Source organism: Cibotium barometz, chromosome 3 (genome assembly GCF_041138505.1).
Source record: "Cibotium barometz isolate CiBa-2024 chromosome 3, ASM4113850v1, whole genome shotgun sequence".
Lineage (NCBI taxonomy): Eukaryota > Viridiplantae > Streptophyta > Polypodiopsida > Cyatheales > Cibotiaceae > Cibotium > Cibotium barometz.
In genome coordinates, this window is record NC_141048.1 from 46,265,228 (window position 1) to 46,290,945 (window position 25,718).

Genomic DNA, 25,718 nt, shown 5'->3' on the forward strand with positions numbered 1-25,718 from the left:
ACGGTGCGAGACCTATGAGACCAAGCTAGAGATTGCGGTTTGGAACTGCAATGGCACCTTGAGAACAAATGCAGGTCTGTTGTTCGAGGAGACATTTAGAGGAAGAGACTTAGTCTTATACACAGAGACTCATCAGTGCCAGGGGAGTCAGCTTCCAGAGGTGAGAGTATACAGATGGGAGTCTGTTCACCGCCCACACCCACGCACAATAGGGGGTACCTGGGGGTCACGAGGGGTGGCTTTACTATACAGGGAGGAGCTTCAACGTGTGATACAAGTGGTCGGACGGGATGAGGCCGCACGCTTTTTGTGGGTAAGGATCCAGACAGAGGGGGCCCGAGACATCTACCTTGCAGTGTGCTACTTTGCACCCTCCAATTCTAAATATGCCACCCATGGAGAGTCCCCGTACCTGCCCCTTTATGGTGACATTATGAAGTTTTCCAATCTAGGGGACATCCTCCTGGCTGCAGACTTCAATGCCTGCACCGCAGGGTACCTGTGCACCTGCACCGCAGGTGCACAGGTACCCTTCTTTGGGACAGATCATCCCATGTACCAAGAGATTGACACGGTGGGTACGGATCTAGAGCGGACATCACAGGATACAGCAGCCCGCACAGAATATGGAGAGTATCTCTTAGCCCTCGGCGGGGCTCATAGGCTAGCCATTTATAATGGCCTGGCTAGATGGCCTACATCCAACTCCTTCACCTCCTACCCCTTCGGACATGGAGCTAGTACAATGGACTATCGAATGGGATCCCTCTCTCTGATCCCACTCATTTCGGAGTTTACCATCTCTCCTCGCCCCAGCCGACCATGCATACCTGGCCTTCTCCCTCACATGCTGATACACCATGCAACCACCTGCTTTGCCCCATCACCGTCCGAGATACCACTTCACCAGAGACCTCTTCCATCTATTCTGATCACTTCTACTACATCCTCTCCGACCTCGACCCCCACATCCCACTTGATGAGCTTACTACACACCTCTCAGCCACCCTCCATACGTCCGCTCTGCAGCCGCCTTCCCACACTCCAAAGCCACCCCTAAATCACCAGGAGGGACTGTCCCACAGAATAGCTGGTACAACGAGGAATGTCGTGATACCCCAGCCCATCTACATCGGGAGATGGCACTAGGATCCACCACTCACCAACAGGCACGAGTGATCTTTCGACATCTCACACGGAGAAAGAAGAGAGCCCACCTAGCCATGCTTGAGCAAGAGCTATACCAGCTATTTCTTGGAAGGGACTGTAAGGAGGCTTGGAGGATCTTCCAGGATCATCGCCTTCCAACTCCAATTACTTCACCCAACACCTGGCACACCTATGCCACTTCTCTCTACCATGTCCCCAAGCAGCCACCTCTCCCCCATCCACCCGAACCTCGTCCCCCACACTCTTCCTTCTTTCACCTCAGCATGGTGAGAGATGCTATTGACAAGATGCAAACTGGGAGAGCACAGGATCATGATGGACTCCTCACCGAGCATTTCTCCCATGCTAGGGACACGCTAGCCCCTTTAGTGGTTCACATGTTTAACAGGGCTTTATCTGAGGGCTTCCCCGTCAGTTGGTCATCGAATACTATTGTACCTATCTTGAAAGCAAGTGACCCCATGGACCCCAACAACTATAGGACTATCATGGTTGGTCACACCTTGGCCAAGATTTATGGTTCGATTTTGGAGCATGAGCTTAGTAGATGGTCCGAATAGCAGAGACTCAGAGCACCGGGGCAGGCAAGCTTCAAGAGAGGGCACTCCACATTAGATCATATCTTTACACTACGGGGGATCATTGAGGAGGGGAGAGCTCACTTGCAATGGATATACTGCTGCTTTGTGGATTTCCGCAAAGCTTTTGATACTGTCCCACTGGCCAGACTCATGAGGAGACTGCAGGATATGGGAGTGCCAGCAGAGATGTTGTGGGGGATCATTACACTCTATGAGTCAGTCACAGGCAGAGTACGGGCTCCAAGAGGTGACTCAGAGATCATACACAGCATTATCGGGGTGAAGCAGGGCTGCCCCTTGTCTCCTACTCTATTCGGTCTATACATTGACGAGATCTCGGATTACATAGACAGACAAGGAAGACCAGGAGCACATTTGGTAGGAGTCCTTATACCGATCCTCTTGCATGCAGATGATATTGTTCTTATTTCTGATTCACCAGAGGGGCTGCAAAGGCATTTGGATGCATTACGGGCCTTTTGCGAGGACCAGGACCTTTCTGTGAACCTTGGAAAGACCAAGGTCATGATAACACGTCCTCACAGTGGATAAGTAGATCTGCAGTACAGTTTACATACAGTGGAGAGCCGGTGGAGTATGTTACCTCATATGTATACCGTGGGATCACTTTTGTTGGACCTCAGTTCTCGATGCGCAAGGCGGCCGACGCTAGATTGATGAGGGGATATGCAGCCCTTGGCTCGCTAGAGAGGCAATGCTCACAGATACAGTTTCACGAGCCGAGGACGAAGCTTTGGCTATTTGATACTTTAGTTACACTTGCACTACTGTATGGTGCCCCATCTGGGGTCCTAGCTTATACCACAAGAGGAGACAGAGTAGAGAGCCGGCCGAGACAGATATACAGAGGAGGTATATGATGGGTGGAAGCCGATGGAGAGGCCCCTAGTGGCGATGATCTCACGCATGATTAGGAGTAAACCATCAGTGCCACATGAGATTGTGCGGGCAGAGATGGGGGCTGCACCGATAGTGACAGAGGCTCTATTCCAGACAGTGACATACTGGCAGAGGCTATGGGAGCTTCCACTTGATAGATACCCCCGGCTAGCCCTAGAGTCCTCGAGACAGTTGACACTTGAGGGAGATACAGAGTGCTGGTATGCACAAGTAGGCACTTGGTTTGGCATGCATGGTATGCAGATGGAGGCACTCCCCCCCTTCCAGTACAGCATAGAGGCCCCATCATTTGCTCCCAACCACACAGAGCGGAAAAGGGTTATCAGGAAGGACATTGTCCGTCCACGCTACATGGACATACACCTACCCTTTGGGGTGAGATGTGCGATCGGCTAGATCTGCACCTCGTCCCACCAGCTAAGAGTGGAGACTACCAGATATGGGCCTAGAGGACAAGATATGCCAGCTCTGTCACACAGAGCCCGAGACAGAGGACCATTACATATGCCGATGCCTTGTATACTATGAGATTCGGGGGAGGTTCCACTGCCTCTTCCGAGCTGGGTTCGGACCACTTTCCAAGATCATGAACTTCCCGGATCAAAGATGCCTAGGACTTTTTCTTCTAAAGCTCCATAGACACAGGGAGTCCTTAGTGAGATCCAGATCAGCTATACTTGCTCGAGGACCAACACAAAGAGCTCTTACCGACTTCTTCCATACCAGCACTCCGAGGGCCGATCCACCCATCATACCTAGACCATAGGCTAGTGTAGGAGCTCAGCCGAGAGGTGTGACACTTGACAGAGCCACTGAGTTATGCTGCAGAGCTCGATGCCCCACGGCCACGCCACCACAGGAAGATCCAGACCATCATCTCCCATCATCGCAGGACATTCTCGCGCTTACCACCTTGAGCACCATGTCACAGCAGCCCATGAGGGATGTATTAGGGTGATACAAGAGCTCTCTGCTCATGTACCTAGATCAGATTCTAAAGTTCTAGATTTTTGTTATCTTTCTTTATTACTATTTTGTACCCATGATGATGTACCTCATGGATATGATGTAACCTTTTGGTCTCATAGGTCATTTTGGCCTTTTGAAGACGTTAATACAACTCTCTCTCTCTCTCTCTCTCTCTCTCTCTCTTTCATTTCTCTCTCTCTCTCTCAGGATATCTGCCATCGACCGATGAGAGACATCTTTGGATAGTGATGTGTATAATGCTTACCTTTGTTGCTGGAGTTTTCCTCCCAGATGTTATCCATTAGGAGCTCCTAGTACCGTACTTTTCCTTTTAGTTGTTTCAATTTCAGTTAGTTGTTTAGTTGTTTCAATTTCAGTTAGTTGTTTAGTTGTTTTTAGCTTTTCTTACACAGACATTGTATCAGATCCACCAATTGTTGTAACCTTTTTGATCTCATAGGTCATTTAGGCCTTCTGAAGACGTTAATATATCATTTCATTTCATTTCTCTCCCCGCCCCCTCCCTCAACAGCCAACCATCGCCAGTTTCTTCCGGACCCAGGAGGTGGAGGACACCGACATAGTGGATCTTGTGGACCCTCCACGAGCTGCTCTGGACCTACCCCGCCCGAGAGGAGTTACCTCGGACCGAGCCTCGGCACTCCAACGTGCCCGACGCCCTCGACCCCCCCGTCGAGGGCGTCAGGCACGATCACCTCATCAGCTCCAGATCCAGGACATGCTCCACCGCCATCGAGCTACCTTTCCACTTGACATAGCTGAGGGAGACCTCTCAGCCATACTCGTCAACCCCATGCTTGACATTTTGGAGAGTGGTATACCATCTACTCGGAGCTGATGTTGCTCCCATGTTTTTATGTTCTTAGTATTCCATGATGAGTTTCCATGGACAGTTTTGTATCACCCCAGTGAGATAGCTATATTTATGTTTTCATTCTGTTTTATTTTCCATTCCATGATGAGATATGCCATGGACATTATTGTACCACTTTGGTCTCATAGGCCCATTGGGTCTTTAGTAGACGCTTAATATATCTTTCTTTCTTTCTTTCTCTCTCTCTCATCAGCTCCAGATCCAGGACATGCTCCACCACCATTGAGCTACCTTTCCACGTGACATAGCTAAGGGAGACCTCTCGGCCATACTCGTCAACCCCATGCTTGGCATTTTGGAGAGTGGTATACCATCTACTCGGAGCTGATGTTGCTCCCATGTTCTTATGTTTTTAGTATTCCATGACGAGTTTCCATGGACAGTTTTGTATCACCCCAGTCAGATAGCTATATTTATGTTTTCATTCTGTTTTATTTTCCATTCCATGATGAGATATGCCATGGACATTATTGTACCACTTTGGTCTCATAGGCCCATTGGGTCTTTAGTAGACGTTTTATATATCTTTCTTTCTTTCTCTCTCTCTCTCTCTCTCTCTGCTCCAAGGCCATAGCCATGTTTCAGTACAAACCACCATAACTTGTGTGCAAGCAACTAACCCTAGGCCTGATTCTAACGAGGATGTTACCATCAGACTGATAGAAGCTGTACCCAAACTACATGACCTGAAATAGGTACGTCGAGACACGTAGCCATAATCATATAGAGGTATCAAGATGCACCAAAGCCCCGTTCCTGATGCACATTTGTCACAAATCCATGTGTTTGCATCATGCCACCCTAATATCTCGCTTTTATAATGAACCGTGTTCAGCATCTATTATGAAATGATTATATTTGACATGTTTTCATGACAATGTGCATAATAGGTAAACTCTTGATGTACTTCCTTGGTCTCATATAACCTTGTAGTCTTTTGCAAGGCCTTAATATAAATTTGATTTTCCTTCTTTGTTTTTTTATTCTCCTTTTCATCTCCCTTTCTCAATATAATACTTTCATCTCCCTTTCTCAACTGTTAATACAAAATTAATAACACAACAGTATTACTATAAAATAACACACTAGTTGATATAAAATTAATAACACAACAGTATTACTATAAAATAACACACTAGTTAATATAAAATTAAAAGTAAGGCCAATGAGGTGATAGCTCAAGTGGTAGAGATGTTTGTCTAGGACCAAGAGGTTCTGGCACATGGTACTTCCTTAGCGGTATCGCCTACGGGCAGTGAAAAAATGTAACTATGAGAGGATCTTGGACCTAAGGCCAGTAGGGGAAAAAAAAATAGTAAGAAAATGATAATACTACATTTCTTGATAATCAATGTACATAAACAATTGATATTGTACTAAAATATGTCATATTTATTTAATAGTTATTTATAATTTAATGAATAAATATGTCATATTTATTTAATAGTTATTTATAATTTAATGAATAAATATAGTATTTAGTTATGTAATTATATTTAGCTACAAAGGCAAGCCCTTAAAGAGATTTATTCTCTTGTTTTGTAAAACATTTAGTCAGCCTTCAAAAGAAGCATACCTTTCAGAGTCCTCATATCTGATATGTATATTTGTGATAGAAAGCCTCAAGTTGCCAATGATGGTGCTAATAAGAGACCCCAGCCATGAGTTGTTCTGCTTGTACACAACAACACATTGATTGATGAACTGTTGCCTGACTAACACACTCAACATCACTTGCGAGAAAGGGCAAACAAGACATAAAACCCATCATAAGAGAAAAGATTACCACTTCAGCTTTATCAGTTCCTGAAAATTTGGCATCCAGCAAGGCTAATTCAGCTTCCTGAAGCAAAAAGACCCCTCAGCATTTCCAAATGTAAGCATACACTCAAATATTCTATGCTGCAAACAGTTTCAATTTTCTGCCCATTGATGGTGTTTTGAGATTTGCCTTGATTTTGCGCTTTTTGGCTTCTTGCATGCTGGAATCATCACCACTATATTCCACATTTGTTTGAGGTTCCGCTAACACAAAGATACGATCAAGTAACACAATTACAGGTTCCTTGCCTAGCTTACTCCAAGGTACCTTGGGAATCCAAAGAAAAGGTTGTCAGAACCCTGCCTCGTTCAATTTCCAAATTCGAATGATTAAAAAATAACCTATGGTACTCACCTTCAGTTTCACTGATCCTAAAAATCCTGCTTTGACTTTAATGGGAAGCTTCAGAGCATTAAGTGCTTCTGGCTTGAGCTGCATATTCGTAAGCTCCACATTTCCTACCAATTTTCAGAGTCCATGAGTTACAACCATCAAACAATGAATAGAAAAATGGACAGTCACACAAGCATTAGCCCATAAACTATATTTCAGTTTATCCCTTATCCAATGAAGAAGAATTAAGGATGTTAACAGCATGACCACTGTGATCTGTAAGGGAGTCTTTTCAGGTCCGGTTATATATGGGATCCTGAGACGTACAGCTTGCATTACAACAGCAGCCATGCCACTAACTGTATCAGCCCAGAGAGTGAACACAAGAATATCTGACGTGCTCCTCACTTGATTATTGGCTAGAATCAGATACAAGGCTTGCCTACCTCAACCCCTCACACAACCAGGTTGTTCTGACTTGCATTGCAGTTGACTCAAGACTTTTAATCACCTTTCACCTTAGAAACTCCATGCTCAGTTGATCTTGTAGCCTTTAATGGCTGTTGACCTGCTTGTACTTGGGTAGAATTCTGTGAACTTCAGATGTTAGCCTTTGTGAAGCACCACCACTTTGTACAAGTTTTTACCACACCTCCCCATCTGAACTTGCTACCCGAAGCCACCTTTTTCAAAGGTCATGTCTGTTGTCACATCCCATGGGCAGCCATGCTAAACCTGGCTGTGTTGATCCGAGGCAGACAATGGCCACAAAATAAAGACAGTGCCATGAAACAGAAGCATGCCCCGTTTTCAACTTGCACTGATCATTCAAAAATTTATGATATTCTGATGGTGAATTGAAGGTATTACAAATCCAATCAGATCTCACTGCTTGCTCAGCAAGCTCATATCATCCTTAAAGATTTCCTTCACATATGCACGCATACCCACAAACACACACACACAAACACACACACAATTCTTAAAATACTGCACCCACCATCTAGCATGATTGACAAAATATTTCTGCTAGCATATCAGCTCATTTCATTGCGTTTTACATGCTCTGTGCACAGGCAAAAACCCGCAGTGGCTGCATCATAAGGGAAGTTGGCTTCAAGAACTTGCATCATAGAGGAAGCCTGGACCTATTTAGAAGTGATATGGGGAAATGGCCCTCACTTTCCAAAAAAAAACAAAAAGCAAAAAGAAAACTCTCAGGCCAACCATCTAAAATGACCTAGTACAAACTACTGCCAATGTCGGTGCTATTTGCATTTAGATTTGAGTGAGACAAGAGACAAAACCGACACGCTTTCGTTCAAACAGAAAACACCTAATCTACCAATGTTGTCTTTATGAACCTCTCTTATCTTTCACTTAGTTGGACTATGCACAATTTGTTTCATGTCAGTTGAGTGAAGCCATATGTGGGACTGCATCCTACTGCCGTTCGTAATAAGCTCCACCAAGAAGTTTTCAAAGAGGCCAAAGTGTTAATCCCATGAAACAGTTTGGCTCGATGAGTTCTTTCATCCTATAAAGAAAATGATGGAGATCTCAAAGGAGACCAAGGATACAGCAAGGGCTAACAACCTTTACTATAGGTGCAATCATTCACCGGATTCTACCATGCCACAACCTTCTTCCAAGGGAAGTAAGAGTGTCACTATTACGACCCTGTGTTTTTCTTTGGACAAAAGCAGGTGGGCACGGGCACGGGATGGACAGTGTGAATGGCATCCGTTTGGATTTGAAAAAAGAAACCCATATGTGGCCAAACCAAGTGTGAAAGGGACAAAAAGGGATTTTAATTTAAAGGTTTTATAACCTTTGATGATAAAGAAAATATTATTTTTTGGAAGATGAGTTTTTGCTATTTGTTCTGCAGCGTGGAACAAGCCGGAGAGCACGCATGGGCTGCTGTTGGGCGCGCCTCTGAGCTATGGGCGTTTGTGCTTTTGTGTGGCGCATCTGTTGGGCTGCGTGTGTGGATTGCAGGCCCTGGTGCGTGGATATTGTTCTCTCTCTCATCGTGGATTGCAGGCCTTGTTTTACGAGATTGGGATACAAAGGATCAAGCTAAGATGCACAGGATGATGTTCTTGGAAGAGATGTGTTGTTGCTCTTCGTCTTGGACTTATGTGTATTCAGGGATTGCTTGACACGACCTCTATCTTTCTCTCTCCAGGTTTTGGCAACCGTGCTTGGATGGTATATCTGTCATGGAAACAGGACATTGGTCTTTCGAGAAGAAACAGGACTTTGGTATCGAGGAAACAAGCCTATGGTTATGGGATACAGGTCAAATACAGGTCTTTGGTTTCATGTGGAAAGCATGTCTCTGGATTCATGTGAACAGGTTGTATTTTTCTCGAGGTTACATGCAAGCTGTGACTATAGGGAAGGACATATGGTTTGGTATGGCCCTTCTGCCGTTTGGGAAAGGGATTGAGGGATCTATGGTAGCGATGGAGAAGACCTTTTCAAGCAGGGAGGTGTTATATAGGTGTGCCTTCTCTATGGAATGCTTTGCTGTAATAACGAGAGTTCTTATTTGGAAGTCCTGGGTGAAAGCTTCGAGGGATCCTATTTGTAGAGGATTCTACAAGTTGTACTTTGTACTCAAATTTTGATCAAGTAAAGAAATAACGCAAGGGGCGCCACTGCGTTTTGGGCCCAATCGATGTCCTTGTACTTTTTGCAGGAGCACTCTAGCTCCCCCTGTTTGTTTCCTTTTCCAGGTCCCCATGGGTGATGAAGTGTTTTGTGTGCAAGTGTTTGTTTCACCGCCCGTCAGATTTCTAAAGGCCGGTTTCATTGAATCTCTCTCTCCTTGGATTATGCTCTTGGAGACATCAAGGACATGCTCCTCCTCCCCCTTGCTTGCGCTGTCGCTTGTGTGTGGGCGTTCGCGCTGCTGTGTGGCGCTTTCTCTCCTTGGGTGGCTGGTCGCCAAAGAGCACAGGCGGGCTGTGGCAAGTAGGCTTGTAGGTGCCTGATGGGACATGAGCTGGTTGCGTAGCCACATGGTGGATCATAAGGCGCAGCAAAATATGACCTATAGATGTAGCATAACATCCGGCTGATGGTGCAGAAGCATGGTGAAAAGGTTACGCAAGCATCAATACCAGCAGAATCAGATGGCGCAACACGAGCAAGCTTGTTAACGCAGCAGAGCAGAGTGAGAGAGAGAAGGCAGCGGGGGTGCTCTACAAAGGAGCCAGGGTCCATGATCAGGGCCCTAGTTGATGGCGTGTCTGGAGCTGTGGCGGGTGGCATCTCCCGCACCGTCACCTCACCCTTGGATGTCATCAAGATACGCTTCCAGGTACAGTTGGCGCCTACCAGTACACTGTCCTGGAATGGATTTGCTCAGCATCATACATTAAAATATACTGGGATCTTGCAAGCGACAAGAGATATTGTCAAAGAAGAAGGAATCTTGGTTCTCTATTTTTCTCTCGCTTGGTGCTATGGAAAACAACCTTGGGTTTTGGCACCGTGATTGGATGGTGTATCTGTGGGTTTCTCATGGAAACAGGACATTGGTTTTCCGAGAGGAAAACAAGACTTTGGTTTCGAGGAAACAGGCCTATGGTTTATGGGATACAGGTCTTTGGTTTATCGGATACAGGTCTTTGGTTTAATGAGGAAAACATGTATTTGGATTCATGTGAACAGGTTGTAGTTTTCTCGAGGTTACATGCAAGCCGTGGCTATAGGGAAGGACGTGTGGTACGGTACAGCCCTACTCCTGTTTGGGAAAAGGTTTGAAGGATCCATAGTTGAGATGGAGAAGACCTTTGGAAAGCAGGGAGGTGTTAAACAGGTGTGCCTTCTCTATGGTATGCTGTACGAGAGTTCTCTTTTGGAAGTCCTCGGTGAAACTATAAGGGATCCTATTGGTGGAGGATTTTACAAGTTGTACTTTGTACTCAAATTTGATCAAGTAAAGAAATACCGCAAGGGGCGCCACTGCGTTTTGGGGCCAATTGGTGTCCGTGTAATGTTTGCAGGAGCACTCTAGCTCCCCCTGTTTGTTTTCCTTTTCCAAATCCTCAAGGGTGTTGAAGTGTTTTGTGTGCGAGATCAGGGCCCTAGTTGATGGCGTGTCTGGAGCTGTGGCGGGTGGCATCTCCCGCACCGTCACCTCACCCTTGGATGTCATCAAGATACGCTTCCAGGTACAGTTGGCGCCTACCAGTACACTCTCCTGGAATGGATTTGCTCAGCATCATACATTAAAATATACTGGGATCTTGCAAGCGACAAGAGATATTGTCAAAGAAGAAGGAATCTTGGTTCTCTATTTTTCTCTCGCTTGGTGCTATGGAAAACAACCTTGGGTTTTGGCACCGTGATTGGATGGTGTATCTGTGGGTTTCTCATGGAAACAGGACATTGGTTTTCCGAGAGGAAAACAAGACTTTGGTTTCGAGGAAACAGGCCTATGGTTTATGGGATACAGGTCTTTGGTTTATCGGATACAGGTCTTTGGTTTAATGAGGAAAACATGTATTTGGATTCATGTGAACAGGTTGTAGTTTTCTCGAGGTTACATGCAAGCCGTGGCTATAGGGAAGGACGTGTGGTACGGTACAGCCCTACTCCTGTTTGGGAAAAGGTTTGAAGGATCCATAGTTGAGATGGAGAAGACCTTTGGAAAGCAGGGAGGTGTTAAACAGGTGTGCCTTCTCTATGGTATGCTGTACGAGAGTTCTCTTTTGGAAGTCCTCGGTGAAACTATAAGGGATCCTATTGGTGGAGGATTTTACAAGTTGTACTTTGTACTCAAATTTGATCAAGTAAAGAAATACCGCAAGGGGCGCCACTGCGTTTTGGGGCCAATTGGTGTCCGTGTAATGTTTGCAGGAGCACTCTAGCTCCCCCTGTTTGTTTTCCTTTTCCAAATCCTCAAGGGTGTTGAAGTGTTTTGTGTGCGAGTGTTTGTTTCACCGCCCGTCAAATTTCTGAAGGCCGGTTTCATGGTTCCATCGCCGGGATATCGTCGACTTTCTCAAGGAGGCGAGCCCGTGGTGGTCACATCAAAAGCCTCAACATGTGGAAAGTGAAAAGGAAGTGCAGGAGACAATGCAAGATTATGAGTCTCTGCCTATATGAGGTGAAGAGCAAAAGCTAAAGATGAAGCTCAGGAGAAAAGACACCAAGGACAGGAAGTAGTCAGCCAGAAACAAGAAGCAGTTGAAGTGTTATGGTGCAAGAGATGGGCGGTACAGTTGGGTATGGTTCACAGACGGCCGCACCTTGAACTATAATTGCAACTATGGATGGTTTTTGCCTTTGGAACTAAAGTATGACTGAGGAAGATTGGAACATTGATCTTTGTCATATGGTTCTGGCTGTTCTTGACCAGGGTTTTGGTCAATTGGATATTGAGATGATGCTATTTGTGGAGTTGGTCTCCTTTGGAATGGCATGGTTTGGTTGAGCTCAAAGTCTGCGGCAACCTAAGCTAACACTTCGAGACTCTATGGAGGGCATAAGTCTTGCGAGCAGTCCTAGAGTTGGTTTGGTTCATGGATATATGGATCAAACTCTATTTGTGCATGTATGCATACACTTTTTGAGGCATTATTGTATTCTAGTGCCATTGGATCTTGGTACCCTTGAGAATACATTGGGTAATACTTTGGATTGTGTCGTGTGAGGCATGTATATTGGTATGATACATCAAGTACTTTATTATGTTCATGGATGCACCACTGGGTGTGACTCCGCCATGAGACATATGTGGGAAGTACTTAGTGGATGTATTGTTTGGATGCATTGAGTGCTTTCATATGCTCATGTTGTACCATCAGTCGTGGGTCCTGCGGGATGCCCATGGGTGTAAGGCTTGCGAGCAGCCCTTAGACTGTTATTTTGGAGTAGGTAGAGCATCTTGAGGAGCATATTGTTTGCAATGCATATATGTGTCATGCATATGTTTGTCATATGTAGAATGATGCATGGTTTTGTTTTTGGCTAACACAGGTTACGTGTTTCCACTTGGTTTTAGACTTTTGCTGCAGGTTCTAAAGGAACAAGCAAGAGTTGTTTTTCACTTTGACGTGACGGTGTGGCCTTATTGTCCAGGATGATTGTTTCATCACCCAGATGCACTGGAGGGGCATTGCTTTTGTCATATGGGGAATCTTTGCTCATACGATGCCTTACTATGTTATTGAGTGCAATCGAGGACGCTTGCTATTTTTCAAGAGGGGGGTATGTTACGACCCTGTGTTTTTCTCTGGACAGAAAGCAAGTGGGCACGGGCACGGGATGGACAGTGTGAATGGCATCTGTTTGGATTTCAAGAAAGAAACCCATATGTGGCCAGCCCAAGTGTGAAAGGGACAAAAAGGGATTTTAATTTAAAGGTTTTATAACCTTAAGAAAATATTATTTTTTGGAAGATGCATTTTTGCTATTTGCTTTTGGCTTTTTAGAGAAAAGCAAACTGAATCGCATCTTTAAAAAAAGGCGAAGGGTGGCAGAATTCGAGGTGTGGTGTGGTGTGGTGTGGCGCATCACCTTGGCGACTGCAGACTAAATCTCTCTGTCAAATCCCCACGAGACTCAAATCCTGCAAACAAACGAACAAACGAACAAACAGACAAACAAGGGGGTGCAGGCCTGACTCACCTCCCAACCATGACAGCCGTGGGCGAGCCCACAGTCTTGGCTGTCCCCACCGAGACACGAGCTGAGCTAACTAGGTTGACGCACCGACCAATCTCCTCCTCGCGACGTCCCATACCGCCACGAAGTTGCCCTCGCGGGCCTCGAGATTGCTGCCGGCCTCGGCTGCGTAAAGCAGGTGCACGTCTGCACTAGATCCAGGCTCCAAGACCATAGAGCTCTCACAAACTCGCGAGACTCTCTATATCCCAATAACTAACCTTGGCCACCCTTTTATAAGCTCTTGGCCGGTCATCGGGCGTCCACACTTGGGTGCCCGCCCGTCCATACTTGGGTGCCTGCCCGTTAGTTTATCCCTAACTCAGCTCGTCAATCAGCCTGCCTAGCTCCAAGCTTCCCCAAGCCTCGAAACTAGTCTTGCGTGCGTGTAGCACACGGTAGATACACACTGTGCACATGACATACTTCCCTTCCTCTAAGAGCTCACTCCTGAGCTCACTAAAAAGCCAGGGTAATCTCTCTGAAGAGTAGTCAGTGTCTCCCATGTAGCGTCCTCCTCAACACGATCCTTCCACTTGATCTTGTATTCCGTGATAAGCGTATTACGCAATCTTTGTTCACGAAATCCAAGAATCTTTTCAGGTTCGTGCGGAACAAATGTCATGTCCTCGACATCTATAATTTCTTGAGGAGTAACTAACTGATCGGCTCCACCCAGTACTTCCTTAAGTCTACTGACATGAAATACAAGATGAACTGTCACATGAGAAGGCAAATCCAATTCATATGCAATTGAACCAATCCATCGTGTAACACGAAATGGTCTACAGTATCTAGGGGATAATTTCGGAGATCGAGCTGTCTGTAAAGTCTCGGAATCTTTCAGAACTCGCAAATACACCATCGTTCCTTCAGAGAACTCTCTGGGTGAACGATGTCTATTAGAATAAAACCTGTCTCGGTCTTAAGCACTTCTAATAGATTCCTTCGCAACTTGTAACATTTTCTGCATATCTTGCAAAAAATTACGTGCTGCATCATACTGAAGTCCTGAGAATCCTACTGTAACAGGTGATCTAGGTTGAAAACCATACATAAGCATGAAAGGACTAAACCCTGTACTCGTATGCTTAGTACTGTTATATGCAAATTCTAACATAGGAAGATAATCCTCCCATGAACTCTGTCTTTTGGATACATATGCTCGAAGCATATCCTCCAAAATCTGATTCACTCTTTCAGTCTGGCCATCAGATTGAGGATGATCAGAGGAACTCAAATTCAAAGTTGTTTCCAACTTCTCAAAAACAACTTTCCAAAAATCACTCGTAAACTTAGAGTCCCTATCACTGACTATGTCCTGCGGTAACCCATACAGTCTAAACAATTGCTCGATAAACTGTCGTGCTAATTGCGTAGCTGTAATAGTCTTCCGGGTCGGTAAAAATCTAGCCATTTTTGTCAAGCGATCTACCACAACCCAAATAGAATCGTGGCCTTGATGTGTTCTTGGCAATCCGGTAATAAAATCCATGGAAATACTTTCCCATTTATTACCTGGGATTTGCAAAGGATGCAACAACCCAACCTGTCTAAAGCGTTCAGCTTTATTTGCCTGACAAATTTGACACTTGAGAACATAATCTTCTACATACCCTTTCATCTTTGGCCAATAAAAAGTGTGTTTCACTAACGATAACGTCCTGTGTACCCAGGGTGTCCAGCAGAAGGGGTGATGTGACACTCCTTAAGAATCTTGGACCTAATGTCCGGGATCTGTGGTACACAAATTTTGTCATTACGGAATAGTAAACCATTCCGAATCATCCACTGGCCTCCTGCAGCCTGAATAGTAGACTGCTCAGTCGTTGAGTCTTGGTCAAGCAATGAGCTCCCGTCCTGGATCTTCTGCCAAAATGGACCAAAATAACTATCAGTCCTGCAAAGCCCTCTCAATGACTGAAATAAGTCAGTAGAAATCTCGGTGAACGACAAAGAATTCACCTCTCTAATTCGACTAAGCGCATCTGCAACACTATTCATGGACCCTTTCCAATAACGGATCTCAAAATCAAAATCTTGCATTAACTCCGCCCAACGAGCTTTCCTTCCTCTCAAATCATCCGCATCACACACATACTTGATTGACTGATGTGATCAATCAATACCACAAACTTGGAGCCATATAAATAATGTCTCCAAACCTTGAGAGCATGAATCACAGCATAAAGCTCCTTCTCAAGGGTTGGCCAACGAGATTGAGTGTCGTCTAGCTTTTTACTTTCAAAAGCAACCGGTCTACCATCTTGAAATAGAGCAGCCCCGATAGCATAGTCACTGGCATCAGTTTCAAGAACATAAGGCCGCCGACTAGGATCAGGTAATGCTAAGATAGGTGCTTCCTTGACTTTATCTTTCAAAAGTCTGAAGGCCATATCCAAATCGTTATTCCAAGTGATAGGCTGATTTGACTTACGTCCACGACCTTTCAATAAGTCGGTCATCGGTAGTGTGAGCTGAGAGTACTCCCGTACAGATTTCCGAAGAAAAACAACAAAACCGAGAAAAGAACGAAGTTGTTTCACTGTTCGCGGTATAGGCCAGTCCAGAACCTTCTGAACTCGGTCATAGTCAATGCACAATCCATCTCTAGTGATCTTGTGTCCCAAGTAAATGATGTCGGTCATACAGAACTCACATTTACTTAACTTAGCATATAGTCGATTCTGTCTTAAAATAGATAAGACAATCGTGAGGTGTCTGACATGATCCTCAAGAGTACGACTATATATAAAAATATCATCCAGGAACACCACCATAAATTTCCCCAAATGTTCACGAAAAAGATCGTTCATCATCTGCTGGAAAGTGGCTAGAGCATTGGTTAACCCAAAAGGTAATACGAGAAACTCGTAATGGCCATACCTAGTCCGAAAGGCAGTTCTTTCGACATGCCTTTCATGAATACGTATCTGGTGATAGCCAGTACGTAAATCTATCTTCGTGAAATATTTCGCTCCTGCTAACCAATCAATAAGGTCATCTGATCTAGGGAGAGGATAACGGTTCTTAATGGTCAGCTTGTTCAATCTCTTGTAATCTATACACATTCTCCAAGTATTGTCCTTCTTTCTCCTAAGTAACACAGGTGCACCCCAAGGTGATTTACTTGGACGGATCTGGCCCATCCTCAAATAATCTTCAAGTTGTTTAGCCAACTCATCTTCCTCAGCTTGGCTCATCCTATAAGGTGGAATACTGACAGGATGAGCACAAGGGATCAAGTCAATACGATGATCTACTGCCCGTTCAGGTGGTAAACCCGATGGCAGTTCCTTAGGAATAACATCTTGAAACGAATCAAGTATCTTGTGTAATTCTTTGCTTTCAAACACACTTAATTCATTTACATCCATGGAAGAGATGAGAAAAGAAGAAAGTGGAATCAATACACAATGGAAAGCGGTATACAAAGAAGAATCCATTATATTTCCAAAATCAATTGTATTTACAAGAGGTCCCTGAGAGAGATGAATACAATCACCTAAAATACTATACTTGGTGTCCCTATGCTAAAAAGAAAAAATATGACTAGACCAATCTATCTGGACTTGAAGAGTCTTAAACCACTCAATCCCTAATAACAAGTCTACATTTTCTAGATGCATTACATAGCATTCCAGAGTATCTTTGTAGTCTTGAATCTGGATTGGAAGCATCTCCATCTTTCGATCCCATACTTGCCTTCCCGCAGGTAGGCGTACCTCATAGGTATGATCGCTGGGTGTCGTATCAAGACTCAATTTCTGCACAAGTTTGTAGTTAACAAAATTATGTGAACTGCCAGGGTCTAAAAGAATGTGAATCTTATGGCCATTCACTTCTCCATAAACTCGGAGAAGATCATGCAAACCAAATACTTTAGAATTGAACAGACAATCAGAACAAGTACTAGGGCGAGAAAGTACAGTTATTGACGTACCTGTCAAAGACGTGGTTAGCTGTGCCTTTAGCTTGGGTCCTGCGTTTGTCTTGGTACCCTTTTGCTTTGGGCACTCGTTACACGTGTCCTTTTTCTTCGCAGATAAAACAACGTCCTTCCTTCTTGAGCTTTAAAGCCCTAAGGAGTCGTTTCTTCTTCGCTGGTGTCGAACTGGAATTCTTCGAAGGTTGGTCCGAAGACTTTCCTTCTGTCGTGTTAGCCATAGGTGCGGAGAACTTTCTTTTATGCTTGTTCCCCTGCTCGGGTAACGGGTTTCGACTTGGAAAAGACCATTGTATCATCATAGATACGAGCTAAATGAAAGGCCTCGTCCAATGTTTTACATTTGTTATTTTTAACCTGTAATCGGTATGAGTCTGGTAAACCAGCTACGAAAAACCCCAAAAGAGTAGTGGGATCCATCTTTGTAGCTTTCATCTACAAGTCTCGAAACTTCTGGAGGTAGACCTCATAAGTGAGGTGCTGCGAGGTCATGGTCAAAGCTGAAAACCGGGCAACAACATCATAATCATCCTCTTTCTTGAGGAATTCTTTCTTGAAGACGTCTTCGAATTGTACCCAAGTCATTGACTTAGGGTTGAGTTCCTTCCACCAAAGCAAAGCTTTGCCGGACAGGAAACCTACTGCTAACTGAATCTTCTTTCCATCATCATATGGATGAAACTGAAAGTGACCTTGCCACTTATACTATCAAATCCCCAGGGATCTCCTCGTGATCGTTCTTGGTACGAGACTCGAATCCTGCAAACAAACGAACAAACAAACAAACAGACAAACAAGGGGGTGCACGCCTGACTCACCTCCCAACCATGACAGCCGTGGGCGAGCCCACAGTCTTGGCTGTCCCCACCGAGCCACGAGCTGAGCTAACTAGGTTGACGTACCGACCAATCTCCTCCTCGCGACGTCCCATACCGCCACGAAGCTGTCCTCGCGGGCCTCGAGATTGCTGCCGGCCTCAGCTGCGTAAAGCAGGTACACGTCTGCACTAGATCCAGGCTCCAAGACCATAGAGCTCTCACAAACTCGCGAGACTCTCTATATCCCAATAACTATGTCATGTGCACAGTGTGTATCTACCATGTGCTACACGCACGCAAGACTAGTTTCGAGACTTGGGGAAGCTTGGAGCTAGGCAGGCTGATTGACGAGCTGAGTTAGGGATAAACTAACCTTGGCCACCCTTTTATAGGCTCTTGGCCGGTCATCGGGCGTCCACACTTGGGCGCCCGTCCGTGAGAGAAAATTCGATCTTTGCACAATAAAAGTGCGAGTGAACTTGAGAGCTTGAAAACTTGAAAACTTGAGAGATGTGTGGCAAGAAGCCCACTTAAAGGGGTTTATAAAGATAGCCCCAACAGCTAAAAATCCCCAAAAGCTATCTTTGGCTTTTGCTTTTGTGTTTTATATATATATATATATATATATATATATATATATATATATATATATATATATATATATATATATGGATATATATATTCTAAACTCTTAAAAAAAATAAACACTTGTAAACCTTAGAGGAGGGGTTTTTAAACTTTAAAAAAATTTAAACTCAAAAAAAACGAAAGCCCAAAAACACGTGTGCTTTCCTTGTTTTTTTTTTTTCTCTTTCCTCCTGGATTAGCCTGCCGGCGTGCTGCTGTCTGCTGACGTCAACCTGCGCTGCCGTATGGTTTCCGGCCAGCGTCCGAGTGCCCGCCGTCGGTTGCTTTTACGCCAACCTGCGCCTGCGTGGGCCTGGGCATCATGGCAACGTGGCCCTGGGACTTGCCGGCCTGGCCTGGCCTGGCCTGGCCTGGCCTGGGTGCCTACGTGGGCCTGGCCTAGGCGCCTACGTGGGCCTGGCTGCCTGGCCGCCTGGCTACGCAAACCTTAGGCGCCTGTAGTAGCCGTCGGTAGCCCAACGCCTGCACACCCGCCAGCGCACAAACCCGCCAGCGCCTCCTTCTCACAACGTGCTCTCTCTCTCACTCATTCAACGAAAAGCAACGTGCTTTTTCTGTTTTCTCTCTCTACATTCATGCGACTGCAGAAACGACTCTCTCCTCTTCTTTGCAAAGCAAACGACCCTACCATCTACCATCCCCATCAACATGGGTCTCTTTGATGAAGAAAAAACACATACTGAATCTGAAAACCACAGTATGCACAGAAAAAACAGCAAGCTTTTTAACACATACCTTCCTTCGACCTCATCTTCTCTACCTGCCGACTTGCTCGTTCACAAGGTATGCTCTGATACCACTGTCAAATCCCCAACGGATCTCCTCGTGATCGTTCTTGGTACGAGACTCGAATCGTGCAAACAAACGAACAAACAAACAAACAAACAAACAAGGAGGTGCAGGCCTGACTCACCTCCCAACCATGACAGCTGTGGGCGAGCCTACAGTCTTGGCTGTCCCCACCAAGCCACAAGCTGAGCTAACTAGGTTGACGTACCGACCAATCTTCTCCTCGCGACGTCCCATACCGCCACGAAGCTGCCCTCGCGGGCCTCGAGATTGCTGCCGGCCTCGGCTGCGTAAAGCAGGTGCACGTCTGTACTAGATCCAGGCTCCAAGACCATAGAGCTCTCACAAACTCGCGAGACTCTCTATATCCCAATAACTTATTCCACATCATATGTATTTCCATCGTCTCATCCATTCTTATCCAATCACATCATGTAGGATTCCTCCCTAGCCTCTCAAGTTGTCCAGCATCTTCCCCTGTAATCAAATCTCTCTTCAGAAATATAAAAGATCTTGTTTCTACCAGTTTTGGCCTAAAGAGAGAAAATCTTCTAGAGAGTGGTAATTCAGTTTTTAAATATTTTTAGATGGAAAAATATCTCTTCTTATTAAAATAAGTTTTCCCGAAACAGAAGTTTATCGGATATAGGTCTTTGGTTTCATGTGGAAAACATGTCTTTGGATTCATGTGAACAGATTGTAGTTTTCTCGAGGTTACATGCAAGCTGTGCCTATAGGGAAGGACATGTGGTACGGTACAGCCCTACTGCTGTTTGGAAAAAGGTTTGAAGGATCCATAGATGAGATGGAGAAGACCTTTGGAAAGCAGGGAGGTGTTGTGCAGGTGTGCCTTCTCTATGATATGTTGTGTTGTAATAACAAGAGTTCTCTTTTTGAAGTCCTGGATGAAACTATAAGGGATCCTATTGGTGGAGGATTCTACAAGTTGTACTTTGTACTCAAATTTGATCAAGTAAAGAAATACCGCAAGGGGCACCACTACGTTTTGGGACCAATTGGTGTCCGTGTAATGTTTGCAGGAGCACTCTAGCTCCCCCTATTTGTTTTCCTTTTCCAGATCCTCAAGGGTGTTGAAGTGTTTTGTGTGCGAGTGTTTGTTTCACCGCCCATCAAATTTCTGAAGGCCGGTTTCAGTCACTATTATGGAGGTGACATATAAAGGTATATCTCGTGATGATTCTCGCATACAACTGTTGTAGATGAGCTGAATGCCTAATACAAAATATAATAAAAATATTATCGATTGCCTTCGTAAATGAGAAACTTCCCTTTTTATACAAATGCACCAAGGCATTACAATCCCTTTGCTTAGGGGATAGCTCCCACACCCCTCTTAATCTCCCTTTTCTTGCTTTGACATTGAATGAGCCAAATTACAACCAAATCCATCACAATGGGCAATCAACCCTTCTGCAATTACTTCACGTCATAAGAATTCACTATCCCAATGAATTAACATATTGCAATTATATAAAAGATTCACCTATGTGTATACCCACCGTTGCACCCACTAACCGAATACAAACATAACAAGATAACCAAAATCAACCATGTTGGCATGAGAAAAAAAAATCTCTAAAGTGAGTGAGTCCTCGGGAGAACAACAAGGGGAGCAGCTAAACTAAGTGGAGTCATGCATGCATATTTTTTACCCAGCGATCTCCTCCCTAATGCACCAAGGGCCAAGTCGAACCCTCCACTCCCTTGGCTCCTAACTTAATGTGCCACACACCACATGGCTCCTACAACCTTCTCATTCACTAATGTTTGACTTTGGGATAAATCCCATCCATACAACCATCAAATCTTATACACGGGTGAGAAAGCAAAAAGCAGCAGTCCTTTGGGTATATAGATAAGCGTGAACCCCTCCAAGATCATCATCATGGAGGCCTGAAGTTTTCTCATCATCAACAAGCGTGGAGATCATCATTGTTTTCATCAGAGCTAGGAGATTATTGTTACCACCTGCCTCCACCTCAGCCACCAAAGCCAGTTGCTGTTGTTGCCTAAGCTGCTCCAACGCAGCCAGCGTTGCGAGGCCTGTGCCGCCTTTGCCAGCACTTGCAGCCGCCGCCGTCTTCTACTCAACACCACCTCAGCAACAGCGGCCAAGCGCAGCCAGCCTTGCCAGCCCTGTGCTGCTGCTGCCACCTTCTGTACCTTCTATGCCAGCTCTGCCTGCGCTTCCCAGCTGTTGCTGCCTGTCTGGTTGTTTTGGCCGCCGCCGCCTGCAATACTGGTCTGCGCCACCTGAATCACCACCAAGGCCTGGCTGCCCAACTTGCTGTGCCGGCTGCCAGCCTCACGTCTGCCATCAATGCTGTCTGCGCCAGCCATCCAGCGCTGCCTTCTGAACCTTCTGAGCAGCCAGCGTTTGCTGCCATCTCCATCTGGCCGCCGTTAACGATGCAACACCGACCACAGCTGGCTACCGCATGTGCCAGTCGAAGAGCCGCCTGACACTTGGGCCGCCTACAGAGAACCTGTGAGCTACCCAACAGCACCTCATCACTTATGGGCTAAAGCCTAACACCATCTATTTGTGCGGCTTCTCTTTGCGAACTGCTTCTACTTCAGGATTGAGCATCGAGTTTACTACCGGCGGTCACCATATTCTTTGACATCTACACTCATCCCCTGTGTAGCTAGTGTACAAGCTAGGGATTTGGACTTGGATCTAGACTAGGGATTTGGACTTGGATCTAGACTTGGATTTGGACTTGATCTGGACTATGATTTGGACTTGATCTGGACTTGGATTTGGATATTGGATCTGGTACTAGCCCAGTGAGAGATACTTGTGGGTCATCCCCATGCATCAGAGATCTCGTACCTCGACGACGACTTCAATTAGGTTTCTACACCAACATATTTGTTTGACTTTGTATTCATTGGTTGTATTGATCCTGGCTAGATAAGCCTGTGGATTGTTCCTGAATATATTCCTGAATGGGGGCGGGGGCTGTTCCCCACTCAATGTGTGTGTACCGTGCAAAGTTCCCTAAGCCCTTTTCTCTCTCCCTCTCTCTACCTTCTCTCTGTGTATTTCTATCTCTTGGATACATGGTTGAATCTGTCACGGCACGCCCCATTGGGCTTACATTGCCCCCCTTTTCCACCAGCCCCTCTGCCTTTCACCTGGACCCTCACCAGCCCCTTGCATGTCGTCTTCATCGTGCAGCCTTCCGCCTTTCTGCCCTCACACCATCTCCTGTGCACCCCCACCTTCCGCCCTTATACCCGCCTCCTGGGCACCCCCGCAGTCTGCCCATCTGCCCCCCCTCTGCCTCCTGTGTGCCCTCGCCTCCACCTTCGCACCTTCGCACCTTCCTGCAGCCCCTCCTGATTTTTTAATAATTCTGGAGTTCCCTCTCGATTTTGCAGTAATTCTGGTGTTCCCTCCTGATTTCACAATAATATTACTTGTATGTGTGCAAGTAACTCAGGGTCAGTCAACAGGTTGTTCATATCCTCCTTCATATAAAGTTATTAAATAGAATCTTCTACCATGTTAGCAAATTGCTCCCGAATACCAAGTTGAGTTGTTGAATCCCAACCCTCCTTCGAGCCTTCCGAATTAGCTCTAGGGGTGGCATACCCCATCAAGGGCTTGGGCTAAAGCTTGAACTTGAATAGTTGCATCTTCTCTAAGTGCATATGCCTTTGGGCCACATGATCTCCTCCCAGTTGAGGGATGTATAGGCGGCCATCGGGTGCAGACTTTGTTTTGACAACAGCTCTACTCTCAGTTTTATTTCTTTGCGTTTGATGCAAACGCTCGACCTATCCACGGAGGCAAGTGACCGCCGCTATGTAGTTAGACTTGCCAGGGGATCAAATGCAGAAGTGTGGGACCGAACAGTGCCTACGCTAGAAGTCCAAATGGGGCTTGCACACAGCTAAGGGGGAAGCACATTGGCTAAGGGGAAGGGGGGCTGCAGAAGATGACTAGCAGGAGCTCCAGCTCATCCTTTCTTTCACTTTTTTGCAAATGCTACATCATGCTAATCCCACTCTTTGCATAGGGATTGCCCACACTTGCAGTCCCTTCCAGAAAAACCCACACCCCAGCCTCCTCGACCCACCCCTATCTCTTACTGTTGCCAAATAATGAGATCCCTAGCTTTGAAGCCTCGTTTGCAGGTGCTGTCCACCATAATGATTTGACCTGGCTTTGTTGATGGCATCTAGTGCTGATATAGCCATCAAAGAAGTAGCTCCATGTCCAGACAATTCAGTTCAGTAACGTGGGCTCCAAAGCAAACGTATACCATATAGGTTACCAATGAAAGTTTTAAGTTGTACTCCTTATCAAGCCATCGTTTTGTGTGTTGTCTGGATGCTGATAATTAAACGCTTAATAGTATGCATTGAATGCAAAGGATTCTCAATAATACGCATTCAAAGCTGAGGATGAAATGCTTAAACGTATGAGTTAAGACTTTAACAATCTATCAAGAAAATGAGCATACCTTGCCAAGCGCTTATCTTCAATGCTTCTTTGGATAAGCCTTTGACATAATTTCCCAGGTACTTCTCCAAATAGTAGGCAACGTGCTCCTCCAACATTTTGAACTAAGATACTTCCAAAACACTCTAACAAATTACTGTACGATTTCAAGCATGTTCCTGCAAATCGGAACCGATTCTGCTCGTTGGAGGAAGGCGTCCCCTGCGAACAGTCTGCTGAAAACACCTAGTGGAATCAACAGGACTTCTTGATGAGCTCCCAAGGAAATGTGATGATAGGGTCTTTCTGTACCGATGAATCGGGATAAGGGGTTTCTGAGGCTTCTGTGAGTCAATATTAGGATTTTACGGGTTTCAGCGGATTGATAATAGGCTTTTCCGAGCCTTCACAGGGTAACAGAAATCAGGGATAAGAAGGTAACAACAGGCAATCCGAGCAACTGGGTATAAGAACATGGCAGAGAGGAGAGCTTCGAAACCATAACGATCAGCGGGAAAGGCAGAGACTTGGGCACAGAGTGTGTGCGTGTGTGTGTTGCCAAAAACGCGTCGGGCGGGGAAAGAGATCGACAAACCGTCCGATGCCAGATCGGACGGATCGGAGGCTGCCACTTTACCACATCCTTGTGTGCAAGCCCGGATTGCTTTCCATCGTTCGATCTAAGATTGAACGGTCACAATGAACCCGCTTAGCACATACTAAAAAAGGGTCCATATAAGCGGTGACGTGTCAACGTGAGGCACAGTTACTCGCCACCTGTATGTTTCTTCAACCGTTGGATTAAAAGATTGGACGGGGCAAGTCAAAATACCAGGGTGGTGACGTGTCTCTATTAGCTTGCATTGAGAGGAACCTGCCACCTGGACAACCACTTTTGTCTTTCGCTTGCCTCACACTCTACCGGTTCCTTTATGCCCCATTTTTTTTTCTTTCTTACAACCCTTTTTTTATGAAAGGGTGCCTTCCACAAACTCTTGGAGCCCTTTCCCATGATGAGCATGCAAAGATATATCTTTCTCGTGTTGCATTCTATCGACGTTAATCTCTCTCTCTCTCTCTCTCTCTCTCTCTCTCTCTCTCTCTCTCTCTCTCTACAATCAACATTGAGTTTGTGTCCTTCCAACACAATCACAAATTTCCCATTAGCATCAGAGATATGGTGCTTTGTGCCAACTTGAAATTACTGAAAATAGTAAGCTTTGTGGCATAAAATAGTTTTGATCTTTAGAGCGATATCTCCACGTTTAGAGGACCAAGTTTTCTACCCGCACAAACTACATCTTTGGCTCAAATTCTCTAATGTCATAATGTCCCTCGAAATGTAACTCTCTCCACGATAGTCACTCTTAAGTTAATGGGAAAGGGCTCTTAGTCTAGTCACCCTACTCAAGACTAAGTGCCCATAGGCTAGGCAACGATTGGGGGTAGAAATTGTTTGGGGGAGTTGCACCTATTGCTTTATGCAAAAGCGTACAAGTTACGAACCCGCGGATAAACGCTTACAAATAACAGAAAGTGTTTGACATTTGCACCTAGTACTTTCTCCACGATAGTCACTCTTAAGTTAATGGGAAAGGGCTCTTAGTCTAGTCACCCTACTCAAGACTAAGTGCCCATAGGCTAGGCAACGATTGGGGGTAGAAATTG

The 25,718-nt window shown here is 45.4% G+C and overlaps 1 protein-coding gene across 1 annotated transcript in view; it reads right to left on the bottom strand.

Moving 5' to 3' along the window:
- Positions 1-24,555, bottom strand: part of LOC147640137 (pleckstrin homology (PH) domain-containing protein) — a 250,341-nt gene extending 225,786 nt beyond the window's left edge. The window contains exons 1-5 of the mRNA XM_086777655.1: positions 24,073-24,555; positions 6,713-6,816; positions 6,488-6,625; positions 6,323-6,379; positions 6,113-6,207 (exon numbers count right to left, since the gene is read on the bottom strand). Of these exons, the coding sequence (XP_086633781.1) occupies positions 6,113-6,207; positions 6,323-6,379; positions 6,488-6,625; positions 6,713-6,816; positions 24,073-24,169 (491 nt within the window). The 5' untranslated portion in view covers positions 24,170-24,555. The remainder of the gene's footprint in view (positions 1-6,112; positions 6,208-6,322; positions 6,380-6,487; positions 6,626-6,712; positions 6,817-24,072) is intronic.
- Between the last annotated feature and the right edge of the window lie 1,163 nt (positions 24,556-25,718).